This window comes from Perkinsus marinus (assembly GCF_000006405.1).
Source record: "Perkinsus marinus ATCC 50983 genomic scaffold scf_1104296956272, whole genome shotgun sequence".
NCBI lineage: Eukaryota > Perkinsozoa > Perkinsida > Perkinsidae > Perkinsus > Perkinsus marinus.
The window spans coordinates 15,979-31,506 of record NW_003207528.1 but is presented as its reverse complement, the minus strand read 5'-3'; the positions used below and the strand labels follow the sequence as shown (position 1 = coordinate 31,506).

At 50.1% G+C, this 15,528-nt stretch overlaps 7 protein-coding genes across 7 annotated transcripts; 4 read left to right on the top strand and 3 right to left on the bottom strand.

Moving 5' to 3' along the window:
* Window positions 1–756: 756 nt before the first annotated feature.
* On the top strand, window positions 757–1,426 carry Pmar_PMAR003936 (conserved hypothetical protein; the record flags this gene model as incomplete). Its single annotated transcript, XM_002775220.1, has 4 exons — window positions 757–824; window positions 884–1,112; window positions 1,183–1,347; window positions 1,400–1,426. 4 exons carry the CDS (start codon window positions 757–759, stop codon window positions 1,424–1,426), a joined length of 489 nt encoding a protein of 162 aa, XP_002775266.1.
* Window positions 1,427–1,590: 164 nt separating this feature from the next.
* Window positions 1,591–5,491, top strand: Pmar_PMAR003935 (troponin T, skeletal muscle, putative; the record flags this gene model as incomplete). The annotated part of the gene is made up of 21 exons (XM_002775219.1): window positions 1,591–1,658; window positions 1,707–1,764; window positions 1,843–1,921; window positions 2,176–2,336; window positions 2,383–2,475; window positions 2,518–2,572; window positions 2,690–2,805; window positions 2,846–2,955; window positions 2,984–3,063; window positions 3,213–3,305; window positions 3,357–3,419; window positions 3,465–3,545; window positions 3,614–3,681; window positions 3,865–3,990; window positions 4,033–4,167; window positions 4,215–4,324; window positions 4,377–4,449; window positions 4,622–4,654; window positions 4,867–4,980; window positions 5,041–5,123; window positions 5,173–5,491. 21 exons carry the CDS (start codon window positions 1,591–1,593, stop codon window positions 5,489–5,491), a joined length of 2,118 nt encoding a protein of 705 aa, XP_002775265.1.
* Window positions 5,492–5,896: 405 nt separating this feature from the next.
* On the top strand, window positions 5,897–6,733 carry Pmar_PMAR003934 (conserved hypothetical protein; the record flags this gene model as incomplete). Its single annotated transcript, XM_002775218.1, has 6 exons — window positions 5,897–5,922; window positions 5,965–6,055; window positions 6,132–6,204; window positions 6,376–6,496; window positions 6,547–6,652; window positions 6,713–6,733. The coding sequence occupies 6 exons, from the start codon at window positions 5,897–5,899 to the stop codon at window positions 6,731–6,733; spliced, it is 438 nt and encodes a 145-aa protein (XP_002775264.1).
* Window positions 6,734–7,440: 707 nt separating this feature from the next.
* Window positions 7,441–8,793, top strand: Pmar_PMAR003933 (hypothetical protein). Its single transcript, XM_002775217.1, has 7 exons — window positions 7,441–7,666; window positions 7,716–7,848; window positions 7,903–8,022; window positions 8,073–8,165; window positions 8,416–8,523; window positions 8,567–8,627; window positions 8,671–8,793. Exons 1-7 carry the CDS (start codon window positions 7,482–7,484, stop codon window positions 8,781–8,783), a joined length of 813 nt encoding a protein of 270 aa, XP_002775263.1. The 5' UTR covers window positions 7,441–7,481; the 3' UTR covers window positions 8,784–8,793.
* A 1,572-nt stretch (window positions 8,794–10,365) lies between these two features.
* Pmar_PMAR003932 (hypothetical protein) lies at window positions 10,366–11,153 on the bottom strand (the record flags this gene model as incomplete). The annotated part of the gene is made up of 4 exons (XM_002775216.1): window positions 10,366–10,476; window positions 10,697–10,805; window positions 10,854–11,003; window positions 11,047–11,153. The coding sequence occupies 4 exons, from the start codon at window positions 11,151–11,153 to the stop codon at window positions 10,366–10,368; spliced, it is 477 nt and encodes a 158-aa protein (XP_002775262.1).
* Window positions 11,154–12,400: 1,247 nt separating this feature from the next.
* Window positions 12,401–13,817, bottom strand: Pmar_PMAR003931 (hypothetical protein; the record flags this gene model as incomplete). The annotated part of the gene is made up of 3 exons (XM_002775215.1): window positions 12,401–12,463; window positions 13,172–13,389; window positions 13,670–13,817. The coding sequence occupies 3 exons, from the start codon at window positions 13,815–13,817 to the stop codon at window positions 12,401–12,403; spliced, it is 429 nt and encodes a 142-aa protein (XP_002775261.1).
* Window positions 13,818–14,782: 965 nt separating this feature from the next.
* Window positions 14,783–15,528, bottom strand: Pmar_PMAR003930 (liver stage antigen-3, putative). Its single transcript, XM_002775214.1, has 4 exons — window positions 15,449–15,528; window positions 15,280–15,403; window positions 15,104–15,230; window positions 14,783–14,986 (listed from the first exon to the last, which is right to left on the bottom strand). The coding sequence occupies exons 1-4, from the start codon at window positions 15,520–15,522 to the stop codon at window positions 14,889–14,891; spliced, it is 423 nt and encodes a 140-aa protein (XP_002775260.1). The 5' UTR covers window positions 15,523–15,528; the 3' UTR covers window positions 14,783–14,888.

Sequence of the window (15,528 nt, the reverse complement as noted above, 5' to 3'; positions counted from 1 at the left end):
ATTGTTAGCTTTTCAGGATCTTTCGTCATGCTAGCATCCTTACGTTGGCCCCGGACTGCCCAGAACCCTGGCGGGCTCAGCCGTGAAGCTAGAGGAGTGTATCGGAAGTTCGTAGTGGAGTCGCCGAACTTTGCGCCGTGGATCAGAAGTCAGCGGGAAAACGCTTTCGAGAGGATCGTACGATATCATGCTAAAGTAATGTTGGGCCTGCTCATGGTTTCGGCACTCGACGACTGCCTTTCACCCGATAGATACTTTGCGATGAAGGGCGGGTGGCTCAGCATGCCTCTAGCCTACGTAGCATAGGCGACTTCGACTCCGCCATAACAGTGCTTCGTCAAGTGCGGGAGGATCCATCAGTTCAGCGGCTGAGTCGGGCGAGTTGTAAGCAGACGCCTGGTGGGAGTAGTGGGTCTTCGGACGAGACCCGGGGAGGGAAGTCGCCGCGGCAACAGGATCAACTTCAAGTAGGTCGCGGATGAGTATATCGTTTGGTGAGTCTCTGATTGGTTTTCACCAGAAACGGTTATCGGCTATAAACCGGATGCTGAGCGCTATGCGTAAGGATTTCATACAGTCCCGCGTGCAGGTCTACTAATGGTTACCACGAAAGTTGAATTATTGACTTGGATATATCAAGTTGGCACCATTTAGTGTTCTATTTTGTATGCTACCTTAATCGAGCTATGTATAAGTGACTGTTGTGTAGTGTTGTTATTCACGGGCGGCTCTGTTCCTTGGACAGCCTTCAGTCCTATGTCTGCAGAGATGTGGCTCCCCAAGGCAGAGCTGGAGAAGAATCCCGAGTACATCGAATGTCGTGAGTACGTCCTTTGCGTTTGAGTGTTGTTGTTGGCTTTCGCTCCACGTTCACTGGTCGCAGGTATATGGCTGAGCATCGCATCCAAGAGCTCCTCAACGATCTCCTGGCATCAGTCGCCTTCCACAAGCCTGAGGGAGGCAGGGAGGCAGTGATGGCCTTTATGGCACAACAGCTGGAACGTCGCAGTAGAGAGGGAGCTGAGGCTGGGGGTCTGTTTGATATGAAGGAGATCGAGTCGGTTTTCCGTATGGCTGATTTACTAAAGCAGGGGACTATCACTAGGGAACAGGTGAATACTTTATCCCCTTTCTGATCTACTGAGTAGAACCTGACTTTACTAATTGTCGTATGCCCTTCAGTGTCGATCAGCGTTGAAGGCTCTGGCCTGTTCAGCGAGGCAAGAGGAGCTGATTGATGGTACAGTTGGTCAGGGGGGTAAGGCTACTGAGGGCGGCCTGGAGATACCATTGAAGGTGGACATGTCTACCTTTGTGGACCTAGCTAGGAGGGCTCTCAACCTACGGGTGGGATTCCCCACGCCTGAGCCTAACGTCACTGTATTGGTGTTGGTGTTAGGTGGAGGACATAGCCGTGTCAGGCTGAATGCTTGGTCCTATTCATAGTGCCTTGGTGAACATGATGATGTCGTAAACGTGATATTATGATCTATGGTGGAGTTGATTTATATTGCACTAAGGCTGCTACCATTTCTGCTTACTCTGCTGCACTGTATGATGACGTAGACCAGCGACAGTTACTCGAGTATAATGGACCCGTCCTCGCAGCCTCCCGAGTCATCACAGTTCACAGAGGCATTGAGTGCAGCGGACGGCAGGTAGGCACTCGGCTACCGTCACTTCATCTGTGGCTGAGGTCGATTCAGGACTAAGCAGCCTCAGCGCGAGGAGCGAGGGAATGGCAATGATGCGAAGTCGGGCGAGGTGAGAAGCATGAAGTCCATTGTTATCATCTGTTCCGCATGGCCATATACGATAAGCCCTAGTGTTGTCTGTTATCAGGTGAGTCGTGGAGGCGAATCGAAACCGAAGTACTTTACCGCTGAAGAAGCAATGGCGTCGCTAAGTAAACTCACAAAAAGTAAGAAGTGTTGTGCGAAGAGGGAGGGGGAGGGAGTTCTGCGCCTCAGGAGACTTTATAGAACTGCGTAACCTCCCATCTCCGCCAGAAGGAGTACTATCAGTGGCCCGTGGCCTTTGTTGGGCTCTGGGTGTGAAGCTGAGGAGAAGGAGTACGACTGATGGTATCGTTGGGGATTCGGAAAGTACGGTATTCCTCTGGCTGTATGGGATTGTGTTGGGCTCTTCCTCCATTGCCACTTCGGTGTGTCTCAGCTCCTCAAGAGTATTGGAGGGCGGCCCGAGAGCACATATTTCCCTCGTCTAGTGCCATAACTCTACTACAAAGATTAGTATTCTTCGATAGGGATAGAGTCCCTGATAAGACGATAGAGCTACTGCGGGGACTAGTGGAAACGGAAGCCTTCCAGAAGGAGGTACTCGACTTCAACCCGCCGGTCTGCAACCCCTTCGAATATGCAGATGATGTTCAGCAACTTGGCGGCGAGCAAAGCCTTGGGCCGTTGGCTGAGTCATGTGGTCGACTATCGCCTCTCCAAAGGCGGTCAAGGAGGGGTAGGTTGTTGAGGGGTCTTTGATGAAAGGAAGACTCTTCAGGCGCTATTGTCGCGTGAATCGAGTAAGAAGAAAGGAAAGGTGCAGCGTGGAGGAGGTGAGATATGGAATATTAGTAATTATGCACGGTGATGATGATGATCGTTTTACATGCCATATGGCAATAGCACATCGCGAATACAGGATTGGGAATTATTTGATTTTATTTGTGCAGCCCTGTCCCCTAACACAGTCCAGCGAGAGAAGGAGACCTCCCCTGGCATTGGGCCACGCGCCATCCCGAAATATGTTCCAAGCAGTAAGACTCGTGGTGACTGTGACAGCTCCCAAGTGACGAGAGGTCGGAGGAACACGGAGGCATTCCTTGTAGAATTCTTACCTCACTCGAGACGATCTCCGACAGCTACGGCAACGAGTGCAGGGAAGAAGAAGAAAGGGAATGTGTATAGTATGGGGTAAAAGGGCTGAGGGTTGGAAATGGTAATGGGGGCTGAGGACGACTCTTCAGGCCTTTGTTATCGCAAGGATTAGTGTCCTCTCCCTCACGTATACAGGAGCAGCTAGGGACTTTGCAGCAGACAAAGCCGGGTAGTATTGATAAGTGTTAGTATCCTAGGCATTGTCGTTGCTGATGGATAGATTCAACGGGAGCGTCTCCCGATCAAGTAGTAGAGGAGCAGATTCCGAATAGGGGTGACTTACCACAACATTGACACATTCTAGATGGTCACTTGTAGGGGATCGATCGAGGGGGCGAGAAGAACGCTCGCGGTCACCTGCCAGGAGTGCTGGTGGTGGTGGTGGTGGAGGTGTGAGGAATAAGGCTCTAGGTAAGGAGGAGGAGGACTGTGATAGAACCATTGACCAACGCGTGCGGGCAGGTAAAGCGATACCGATCCAGTGGCGCTCGGCCCCTAGGCTAGACCAGCCTCTATCGGCTAGGAGTAGTAAGTTCTACACTTATATGCATCTTGATGGACGCGGCTCAGACATCTCTGCGAAGCTCTCAGTGAGGGACCAGATCTGGTATAAAGAGAAGGATAGTTGGAGGCAGGCCCTGGACGAAGCACGTAAGGTTGAGTCGTCCCTACAGCTACAGGAACGCTGCTCTGGCTGCATAGTAGGGAGGTCTTGTTAGGACGAGAAATACGGGAGTTGAAGGCATTGGAGAGTCGGATACTGTGGAACATGCGGAGGGAGGAGAAGGTGAGTGCCGCTGTTGGGAGCTCTACTGATCAGTGCATAGTTATGAACGAATCTAGGTAGGAGTGTTCAGAAATCAACAAGAATTTCCCGGAATTTCCTCAAATTTTCCTTATTGTCACCGACATATGTAGTTGACCGTGTGCATATCATCTCACACTGCTACCACTATTGGTGTGTTCTAAGTCGGCTGAGAGGAAGATGGAGAAGGAAGCACAGAAGGACATAACGCAATGGAGACGGGAGCAGGAGACGAGTCTGCGTGAGGGCATCGAGGCATTTAGGAGAACAACTCACCAGCGTGAGCTGAAGGTAACTGTCGGCGCCTTGCCGTCCTCATAAGGGAAGTGTCAGGAAAATCTCGAGTTCGTACAGTTCAAACGGGAGAGGAAGAGGCGGGCTAGGGAGGCTGAGCTGGAGTTGATAACACAGAGTTATGATGCTCAGCGAGAGAAGTCGATTCAACGAGAGAACTGCGAGAAAGAGCGGGTGAGGGAGATGCGCTGTTCGTGGTTGGCTTGTGGATCGCTGTGCAGATAACGGCTGATGAGGTGTTCAAGGCAGAGCAGCGGAAGGATCGGGAGGAAACGCGGAAGCTGGTGAGAGCTCTGAAGGAGGAGGAGGCGAGGAAAGAGCAGGCCGAAAGGTGGGTGTATTCTTATGGGAAAAAGCGCGACTAGGATGTTGCGAGTCATCAGGCTTTATAACAGTGCAGAGAAGATGGAGTACGAGAAGAGGCAATTACTAGCAGAAAAGAACCGTCGTCTCAAGGTAGGACTGGGGGTATGGGTTGAGTAGGTGTGGTTGTGTGTGTATCCATAGTTGGGAATATGATCATCGAAAGTGGTATGTACAGAAAAATGGTCGATACTGGGATTTGAACCCGGGTCGTCCGCGTGGAAGGCAAATACCATTTTCGGTTGGACTCTTGGTGTCCGTTCAGGATCTCCAACTGATGTCGGCCCTCTGTAGGAGAGTAGGTAGCTGAGCTCTCCTGAACGTAGCGTCGGACATCATCATTCCCAGAGGGAATCACTTCATCAATTACTTGTCACTGCCACATGGCTCTTGTTGAGACCTCATAGCAGCTTGTCGAGTTAAGGACTGGGTGTCTCCATATGATGGGAAGTACATAGCTGCAGGCCAGCATAGTTCTCCATGTCCTCCACACCTTCATCTCCTGTGAAGCAAAGAAGGAGGAGGTTGAGGAAGCTCGGCGAATCTGGAGCCACCCCGGCCGACATCGAGACTGTGGTGAAGAAAGAACATTCTGTGGAAGACCAACGACCCCGACATAGACCTGTAAACCTCCACCACTCTCCGCGTCGTCGTCATCGGGCAGCAGGAGTGTCTCATTATCAGGTTAAAGTTCGGCCGATATTACCGGTGGAGCGATTAGCTTCCCTCAAGAATGACGCTGGTCGGGCGGTATTCAGCTCCAATGAGTAGCAACGCTATCAGGGTGTCCTTGTCTTCGGAGGGCTGTCATGTTAGGCCACCGTTTCGGCCCAAGTCCTTGGCGTTTCCTACTACAAAATTCGCTCCGAAGAGGCCCGATGCGCGGACTGTTGGGAGTGGGGATCCGGCCTTGGCGAAGACCATAGGGAAGATTGCTAAAGAGATGCACGTATCGAGTGAGGATGAGCCGATGCCAAGCAGCGTTAAAGTGATCCTGATGAACGCGATGAAGGTGTCGGCTGAGGAGAAGAAGAGGAGGAAAGAGAAAATTGAGAGAAGCTCGCGTAAGCAGCTTCAGCTCCTAGCATGTGCGATTCACGGATATGCAATGTTGGGACTTCCTGGTGTGCCCTAGGTGCAGCCACCGTATCGACAAGTACAAGCTCTGGCTCCAGTTCACGCCCGGTTCATAGTCTCTTTGGTGGAGATCTCAACACAGTAGACGATCTTCCTGTATGTCGCCGCCCCTTACCGTGGCATTACTCTAGTGTCTCAGAGGGTCGAGGATCGGAAGAGAGGGCAGCGGCTCGTAGAGAAATCCCTGGACGATGTTGCATTCGGTGCTGTCGATGGTGGCATACAGGAGTGAGTTTACTGCTATGGCTTTCTATAGTCAACTCCGATAAGGTACCCGCCTTCCTCGGTGCCTTATTTTTCAACTCGTCGTATTCACCACGATTTTCTTCAAGCAAGTGGATATAAAGAGGGCTCCCTTGTTGAGGAAATGAGAGTAAAAGGGAAGAGGCCCGTATTAGTGGAGATGACCGGAGGCACTGTTCAACACGAGTGAGAAGATTTGCAGTGGGTTTGAGGATATACAGAGTTCAGGTCTAGCGGGGCTGCCCAGCTCTTCCTGGAGAGTAGCCCCAGTGTTAAGGGGGAGGAGAGGCCGCCTTTGAAACAGGATAAATTCTTCCTCGTAGGAGCTTATCCCGTATAGCCTTGTCACGATTCGCGATTTTTATGGGTGCAATTGAGTAGAACATCATGGGCAGATACAACTCCCTAACACGTTCCCTCGAGTCGTAGCAGAAAAGGAGGAGGAAGAGAGCAAACCTCGTGCGAAAGGTGAACCGAAAAAAATTTCGCAGGGGTCAAGGCTCGAACCTGGGATCTGTTGTGTGCAAGCCTGTTGTCATAACTAATTAGACCATTTCAATTGCATTTTCCAAGTTCGAGCGTTGAAGTGTTCTCTGCCAATTATGGTTTCTTCGACGTTCGTAAGCTTCAGTTTGTTAGGTTCGTTGGCACCAGCTCCCGAACAGGAAGTATCAAGCTTCTCCGACGTACCCGACGGGAAGATCGGCACCTTACGTATCCATAAGAGCGGGAGGGTCTCGCTCCTCATAGGGAATATTGAGTGGGCCGTCGAAGAGAGCACTCGTATCCAGGGTCAGTCCTGGTATGCAGGTATTCGTGCGCCCTTGGACAGAAGCCGAAGTTCGCGCAGGAAGTTGCCTGCGTTCTTCCCACACAAGGCGAAGCTGTCTTCATGGGGGAAATTGAAGATAAATTGGTGAGCCTCTCGAAGTCCCAAGTCAAGCACATGTGTGGTAGTAATAGCTCGTGTCCTCAGATCGTGTCGCCGAAGATCTGACTCTGCTATTGGGGGCATCAGTATATTACACTACCGTACAGTATGAACACTCATCAACCACATGCCTGATTAGAGTAGCGTGTGGTATGTGGCAAGTGGCACTCTCGATCATGTTATGGTCGATAGTAGGTCCTGAGCGGCATCATCATTTGTCCATCTTCTCGATGGCTTAATCTCACTAGAAGGCAGTCACCATTTCCATCAACCCGCCAGAGTTAAGGATATCATTTATTTGACGTTATCATCGAGTCATAGTTAATGTTGGGTTATCAGTGTGGGGCAACGAGTGCTTGCTGCTGGTACCGTACCGAGTACCGTATCAGACTCACCCTGGTGCTCGCCTCGATGTTGTTTAGACATCTCCGGACATCGTGAAGGCACTTTAGATGCACGCGTTTACCTTATGGTCATCAGAGTCGTCGTGTATTTTCGTTGTTCTCATTCAGGGATCGGGAATTCTTTATGAGGAACTGTATAATCGTTGGGGATATTTCATGACGTTAATTTTCGCTGGAATCTCCCAGTAGGGGAGGTACCCCTCGTAAGCAGATGTGGCGTGGTCGTCTCCTTCGTGGTATTTCCTGACTCGATAGTACCATGCATAAGCACGTAGCTTGCCCTACTCTCTCCACAATATCAACTGCATGCTCATCCAGCGTTGTTAGTCGACCCAAATTATCTTATCTCGGCTCTGCGCCCGTTTTCTCAGCCGCAGGAGGTTGGCGTCCGTCGCACCCTCGTTGTGTGAATGTCTTCCTCCTCGAGTTCTTCCTCTTCCGCTGCTGCTGCTGCTGCCGGTCCAGGGTCTCGACGTAGATCGGCCTCCATCGGCAGCACGCACCAGACTGAGACCTTACCGGACTTCCTTTCCCGCTCGTGGCATCGTAGCTTCAGCGATGTCCCGATTGAGGATAAGATACGTACAGCAGACAGGTAGGGCCCCTCTATGGTCCCTTACACCCCCGACCGGTCCATCATTCAGGATGATACAGCGGCTCATGGGCTGGGACCCTTCGGAGAATCCTCTCATCGAGTTCCTCTACGACCCTAAGACCGGCAACCTCACTAAAGCAGTCTTGGACGTTGAGGCCTTCCACCGACGACAGGCTGCCGCGGTAGGCTGCTCATCGCGACCATTGTTGGTCATCTGCATGTCTATGTGGAGTTAGTTCCAAGGGATACTGGGGGTTTTGGGTGACATCGCTGACCCGTCAGAAGTGGAGAAACTCCTCAGAATGGACGTCAATGTAGAGCCCACCAGGCCTGCGGGTCTCCGAGAGAAGAATGAAGTAGGAGAACGCTAGACCGGGTTATGTTGATAATTGCTGTCCATCTTCAGGCGACTATTCCCAATGGTGTTCAGCCGCCTGAGGACCACTCAGTGGCCAAGTTGGCTATTGAGGGGGCCAGGCTCTCTGTACCATCCTCTAAAGTAAGATGGTATTCTCTCATGTATGACATTAACTCTCCTCCTTGTGATTCGAATCTCGTACTCGTATTCGAAGAGTTTAGCTTAGGGTAGTCGTCCGGATCATCAACAGGCTGTAGTGAGTCGCTGGCCACACAGACCGCTACATTTGTATCTCGAAATGTCGGGAGCATCACAGCTCTCTACCGGGGAGTGGCAATGCAATCCTTTCGCGACGTGTTTCGGATAACTCATTTGTCGAGTATGGTTCCAGATACCCTTCCTCGTGGGATCTGATAGCGAAGAGTGCCACTTTGATATCTCGTCATTGATGGACTTCAGCGACCAGCGAGGCCCCACAGGAGAGCCTATCGTCCACGCAGTACATCCCCCAATTCCTTCACCAAGCTGCTACGTCTCTGCAGGTCCACTGCGCTATCGATAGAAATACCAACGGAGGATGGATATTGAGGAACTACGGTGGAGGTGAATATGGTGAACAAGTGGAATGTGAATTACCCTGCTTTAGGTACATTCGTCGATGGGACACCAGTTCCCAGAGATGCTATTGCACCGCTCCGGCCTGGAAGTCAGATTCAGATCCATTACCTCACGTTTATATTCTTTCCAATTGAGAGCTAGACCAAACCGGCCACAGTCGAATGTACATTTCTCGTACAAAGAATAACTTGCGTTTCGAGTGATTGAGTGTTACATCCCGCGCTAGCATCTCGTAAACATCAGCGGTGACATCTGAATATTCTCACACCAGCGGATTTCGCCGGTCCGATGTTCCAATGCTTGCTGTGGTGGTTATATGAGGCATGAAATTACACACTTGCTGCAGAGTATAGTGTGACATTATCAGGTTGGATCATGGCCCATATATACATCGCATCGTTCAGAACTTTGCGGTGTCTCGATTCTTTGCAAGACTCGCATTGTGGTCATATCGCCAGTTTCGATAGGGGTAGGATCCACTACCTAGGGCTTAAAGCTTACGCGTCACGAGACCAAAGGTTTCTGAAGAGTAATTGGATCACGAAATTATCTACTGCTGGCGGTGGAGGGGGAATCCCCTATCTATCGTTTACAGGACTAGTTTCCTCAACAACAAGACACACAACCAGAGAAACACTTCCAACTTGGAAGTTCCAAGCATTGCCTGGTCATTTTCGTAAAGCGTGCCGACGCAAGAAGCGCCTTGCCAGGAATCCAGTCCTGGAATCATCGAATTGTCTATGTATGAGAGCATCTCGATATTAGGTCTCCGATTCGAGTATAGCATTCAGTCGGGCCAGTCACGCCGAATTCACTTTTTTTCTGAGCGGCAAGCTCCTTTTATTGTTGTGAGCATTGCTGAGAGCACTGGCTGGGATCTCGGCGATTTCCTGTCATCAACACGTGTCAACCGTTTCGAAAAAGTATGAGAACACAACAAACATGCGCTGGACCACCGAATATCACAAGCCCATGCATCATCATCTCTCGGCTTCGTGTTGCATACCTTTCTCCACTTCCCTAGCAAATGACCATTTGTCCGATTTATGGTTTGAAAAGCCGTACTTTTCTCGATCATCGAGCCTCTTCTGCATGATAGCCGCCAGTTCGGATAATTTCTCGTGGACCGCGCGGGCCGTAACTGCACTCGATGTCCAAGCTCATGGGGAGCAAGGCCAACCTTCATCCAGTCCCTGGCTCATGATCTCTTTTACCCCAACATCCCAGAGGCGGTCCTCAACCTGAATTCACGAGTAAAGCTGAGGAAGATCTCCATTACCGCTTGGGGTGACGAGTCATTGAGCGGCGTGTTCTCTGTATTCTCCTCCGGGCTTATATCCTTTTCCGAGTCAGCAACGTCCTCCATGCTCTTCAGTGGAATCTCCTTGGACTCCAACGTGGGAGAATCTGCTCATGCGTGGCATTCCTCATGATAGACCCGCCCATCTTACTGGTGACCTCGGCAGCTTCTTCCAGTGGTGGGACCACGTCGGGTTGCAGCAATGGTAAAGACACCTTGGCCTCACAAATTGACGGTGAACTTTCTTGTTCAGTGTAGTACGTCGATTCGCTCCACTTCTCGAGGGCATATCAAACAGTACATGTAGAGGTTGTAGTGCGCGAACAACGTATCGCTGAGGTAATCCGACAGGAGACGCATTTCCGGAATAGAAAAGACCGGCGTCCTGATGAGAGCAACCTGTCCCGTGTTGCTCTGAGCCCTTTACTCAATCGTATACGAGAGAGCGAGCTTTTTAAATTCCTCCACCGTCGTTGTCTTCTCGACACTCTGGACGACTCTACCCGAACCGTCCATCTCGATCCCACTGCGAATCTAAGAGACCCCCTATTCCCTATTGCATCTTATCACCCACGTACACCAGTGTTGGAATATCTGTTTGCTTTCCTCAGCTGAGTCCAGGGATTTCCTCATCACTAATTTCAGAAATTTATATACGAATTCGGGTGTAAATGTACAGAAACCAATGAGAATTTCCTCAATTGTCACCTACACATGTAGTTGACCATGTGCATATTTTCCCACACCGACCTACACCGTCCACGAGTATTTTGAGTATCATATGGGCAACTGCTGTTTGCCTAGGCGTCAAGCATAACCCATCTTTGAGCTGATCACTGCAGTGCTCAATGAGGTTGAGATAACTGATCCAACCCTGACCACAGGCACCACAGGAGCTACCAAACCCCCACAGTTGTAGCTCCATGTCCCTTCGATGGTCATCAGCCGCATCCATGGTGATCTTCCCAGCCAGCACACTGAGTCGATCGGCCTCACGTGCATCCCATATCGTTCGAATGTCATCATCGAGCAAATACAACATGTGACCTGTATCGAGGCACCTGAATTCAGCATTCTCCCAGTCTTCTCTCCTTCACGGCTCACCTCGGGTCTATGACAGGCTCAACTGTCTCTGGCTGCTCATTAACCTCAACCACTTCTGGCTCGACCGCCTCAGCTTTGATCACAGATTTCTTTTTCGGTGGTGCCATTGTCGTTTATTAACTCAATGGAGTGAGTGGATCCTGCCTCGAACAAAGGTCTCCTATAAAATTGATATCAAGACTCTGTAAGTACGACATTAAGACGACATTCATCACCTCCCATGCATACAGTCGCAGTCTCAGTAGTTCTATGCCCTTCCCAAGCAATTGTTACCACTATCTTCAACACAACACATTTCAAGAGCTTTTAGGAAAATAAATAGACTCCAGCGACATTCCGTCGAGCTGGGAAGCGACGGACAAGACTTTTTATTGTACACATGTCCATGAAAACTGTTCATCGCTGATTCTTGAATGAAAATACGAGAAGAGTTCATACGAGTCTATTCGTCTACATCTACAAAACCTTGCTGCATGAAGTGAATGATATTACCCTCGATATAGAACTGCTGCGGATGTGCCTAAGAAAATTTAGTAATACGAATTCACCCACCAATCAGCTGTATTCATAAGCGCCGGCCGTTTGCTCCCACCTGCACAACTTCCTGCAGTATTAAATCCATGTCTTCTACCTCCGCGTACTGTGCCGATCGACTATGGAGATTCCGAGATGCGACTCTCAAAGGGATCCTGAGATGATCAAAGAGCACCTAGTTCGATAAGGCGTGCTGAACTGTACTGATATTGATCCATCTCGAGGAATAACCCCTCTAAGTCGGCGAGCAATGATTCTCTCAAAGACATACAGCTGCTTGTACCACTCGACGATGGTGTGCCACTGTCCCCTACCTACACAGCAACCACACTATATAAAGGCCCTACATGGCTGACCACACCTCAAACTCCTCGGGCACCATAGTAGAACGCCCGGTGGATGGTTGACCAGCAGCAGCATTCACTGACGATCCTCCATCCCTCCGTGACAGACTCCTCCCGAGGCGACTCTAAAGTACTCACTATAGTGAGGCACAGCCCTCGCGGCCTTACTCCCTGGCTGCTGAAGTCCTCGTCTTCATCATCAGAATAGAGGAATGTCAGTCGAGGTAACTCTATGAGTGCTGGGAAGTTGGGCGTCATTTCAGTTGCCGGTGATGCCTCCTCCTCCTGCTCCTCTGCATGATCCAGCATGAGCTCAAACTCAGTAGCCAGTCTTCGTGCCGGGACGCCATCACAGGGCATAGGACGACAACGACTGCGGTACTTATCGATTTTGGGAGGCGAGGGACTTCTCGAACGTCTGCTCGAACCAGGCTGAAGATGTGTAAAATATCATCCCAACATGAAGACTCTATCCATTAGAAATTCCTCCTCACCTTCCTCTGAGGAGTCACCGGAGCTTCCTCCTCCTCTTCCCCTTGCTGAGGCAATCGAGAACCCCCTATATACACTGCATGATGCCCTGTCGGAGTTGTAGCCGATGCCCGCAGTTTTGGTAGTGGTGACACGAGAGTAGCTTCCCTCAGGGATGGAAGCCGTTGAGCATTGTACACTGGAGTCTGCGGGGCGATGCTACTGGCGCTGGAGTCTTCTCGAAATAACTGAGCCGAGATGATCGGTCCAAGCATTATATCTTTCTACCCAGACAAATTCGAATATCCACGATTTCACGTTAACCAAATGGGTTTTCAGGCTGAGTCTTAAACAGGGCTTAGATACAATAAAGTTTCACCCTAATGATATGAAAAACATATTCCACGGCTACTGTGTAGTGCGAGTATCGTGTTTTTCACGGAGTTTTACACCAGCTCACGTAAAACGGGTGAAACTTCTATGGTGAACTTATGATTCATAAGCTCATGTTCATAGATTATGAGCTTTCATCTCCCAGGCGGCCTCTCCACCGTAACACCGCTATGTTTCCTTTCTACAGAGCACACTGGATCAGGTACCCATCTAGGTTTAATAACAATGGGGGAAATTTTCCTAATGTGATGATGACATTTATATGGAAAACTGATTGAAGAATGTGTTCCTGGCCATGCGGAAAATTCAAAATGAGTTCTTCCCAGGAACATTATAGGCTCCTGTATGATGCCCTGTATTGGACAGGAGTATAGTGACCTCACCCTCACTGAGGGTGGATTCCCTCGAAGAGTCGAATCCCCTCCAAGCCTCGTAGTAGCAGCAGTCGATGGTGTCGACGCTATAGTGTTGTTGAAGTCGATGGTCAGACCTCCTTCTGTGACGGCCAAAGGTCTCTTCTTAGACTGGGGAGGAGTAGACACCAACATATGGTCCTGGAGGAGATTTTGATTATCAAGAATGGCAGGATAAGTGGCTTCACCTGAGCAGACCTTGGGTCGTTTTTCCCCATCAAAATGTCCGACTTTTCTCCTCCCCGTTCTTGAGAGGATGTGTGATGATGAGTATACATGTCACAAGACGCGACTGCCACAATAAGGGGGTGCGGTCTCAAAGGCCGTCCATGAGTACTCAACACAACGTAGAGACGCGGGCGCACAAAACCGATTAAAAATAATATTCGTGATGACAATGGTTATAGTAGACATACCAAGAAGGATTCAGTTCAAGTCATAGTACACGATAATAAGCCGACGATCGACCGTTGCCTGTATCACCATCACCAGCATCCGTAGTAGTACTAGGATACTGCATTAGGGACTTCGACATCTCACTACTACTACGTCTACTACGACGGTTAGCGTCCGATCGATGGATTCGTACACACGTCACTGCTGCTATGAAAAGCATGCAAAGGAGGAGTAGAGTATAAAGATATTTCATCTGAGATGAATAGAGCTCCCAAGCACCCCAAGTTCGATGCGAATATCCACTAAGCGTTGCCACCATAATGAACGCCTTACGTGATGCTGTGGTTCATCCGGCAAGTCTGGAAAGGAGGCGAACGATGACGACGCTGATGTTGCAGTCGATGTATTCGGTATCTACCAAGACAGAATAGCTAAAGCAAGACGACTAAGCCTTGCTATAGAGTCCAATGCTCAACCGCTTCCACTGACGGAGCCGCTACACAGTGTAATCCCCGATGATTTGCAATAGGTGTAACAAAACTTCTACGATGAACCGGTTCGTTCATCATCAACACACTGTCGACCGAAATGTCATAGGTAGGGTTGCTATTGATTAACCGTCTATATGCTCCCTCCTCCTCACTACCACACTAGTAGCAGCTTCATGGTAGATATGCGCAAGACGATGCAGATAGGACTTCTCAAACTCCCGAACATCACCACCCAGTACCGATGGATCTATGCTGCCATCCTAAAGAGACCAGGCCTCAAGTCCAACAAGAGCATCCAGTGCAGCAGCTCTGATGCTCGAATCACACATACTTTAACTAAAAACTCCTCGACCCTACACGACGGTGATATTTTCCACATGAAAAAATGTCGGAGACCCCGACATTTGGGAAAACATTTTCATGGGCCCTAACTGAGGACAATTCTATTGGGCATAACGCCTATGATAATTCGCGACCGACAGAGCTTCCCGCAGGCATCGAGAGCTCCCAGTAGAGGCAGTTTCGGGTAGACTATCCCAGCCCAAGCGCCTCCTCTCCCCTCCATTACCTCACTAGTCTCCACCACGTTTAGGAGGATCGACGGAATAAGGAGTGTTATAATCAACCCCATCTCAAGACACAACACTACCCTAAGAAGTTGCTACCATGAACAGTACTAACTACATACAACGAGTTGACAAGAAACAAGCGTATAGTAGTAACAACATCCAATGTTGAGGGATCTCAAGAGTCCTCGAGTTCCCAGGACAGTATAATACGTATTAATAGACAAGGCACCTCTACTCCTCTTGATCAAAGTCCTCCTGTAGCCTATCCCAGTCGACTTCCTCAGCTGCCGCTGCAGTCGCCGCCTCAACAGCTGTGGCTGCCTTGGTGCCTATCGACGACAGCTACAGCGATCGATTCATTACGACTCTGGTCGGTCAATGCAGTCCGCACTGCGAGTCAGTTACGAAGACCCTCCCCAATTTAGTGACACGTCCCTTCAGCTTACGTTTCGAAGGAGCCGATGCCTCTCCTTCCTCCTCCTCTTCCTCGTCGGCGTCAACATCCAGGGCCGCGGGGTCCTCTTCCACACTACCCCCGAGGGCCTCATCGATACTCGACAGATCTTGATGAATCTACAACGCAATCCTCATCACTACATATCTCTTAGTGGAGCCCTCCTACGCTGATCAACTGCTTCCCATCATCCCCTTCCGTCACATTCACTTCCTCTTCCTCTTCCACTTCCTCCTCCTCCTCATCGTCGTCGGCGTCCTTGGGTGGCAACTCGAAGTAGGGTATGCGTCCCCTGCGACCAAGCCCTGCAAGTCCACATCAACTGTCACTATACTACTTCTGCCAATCATAGAGAACTATTCTCGCTGTGGTCTCGATGTCAGCTTCCCCTCCTTTTCGGAGCTTCCCCATCTGTTG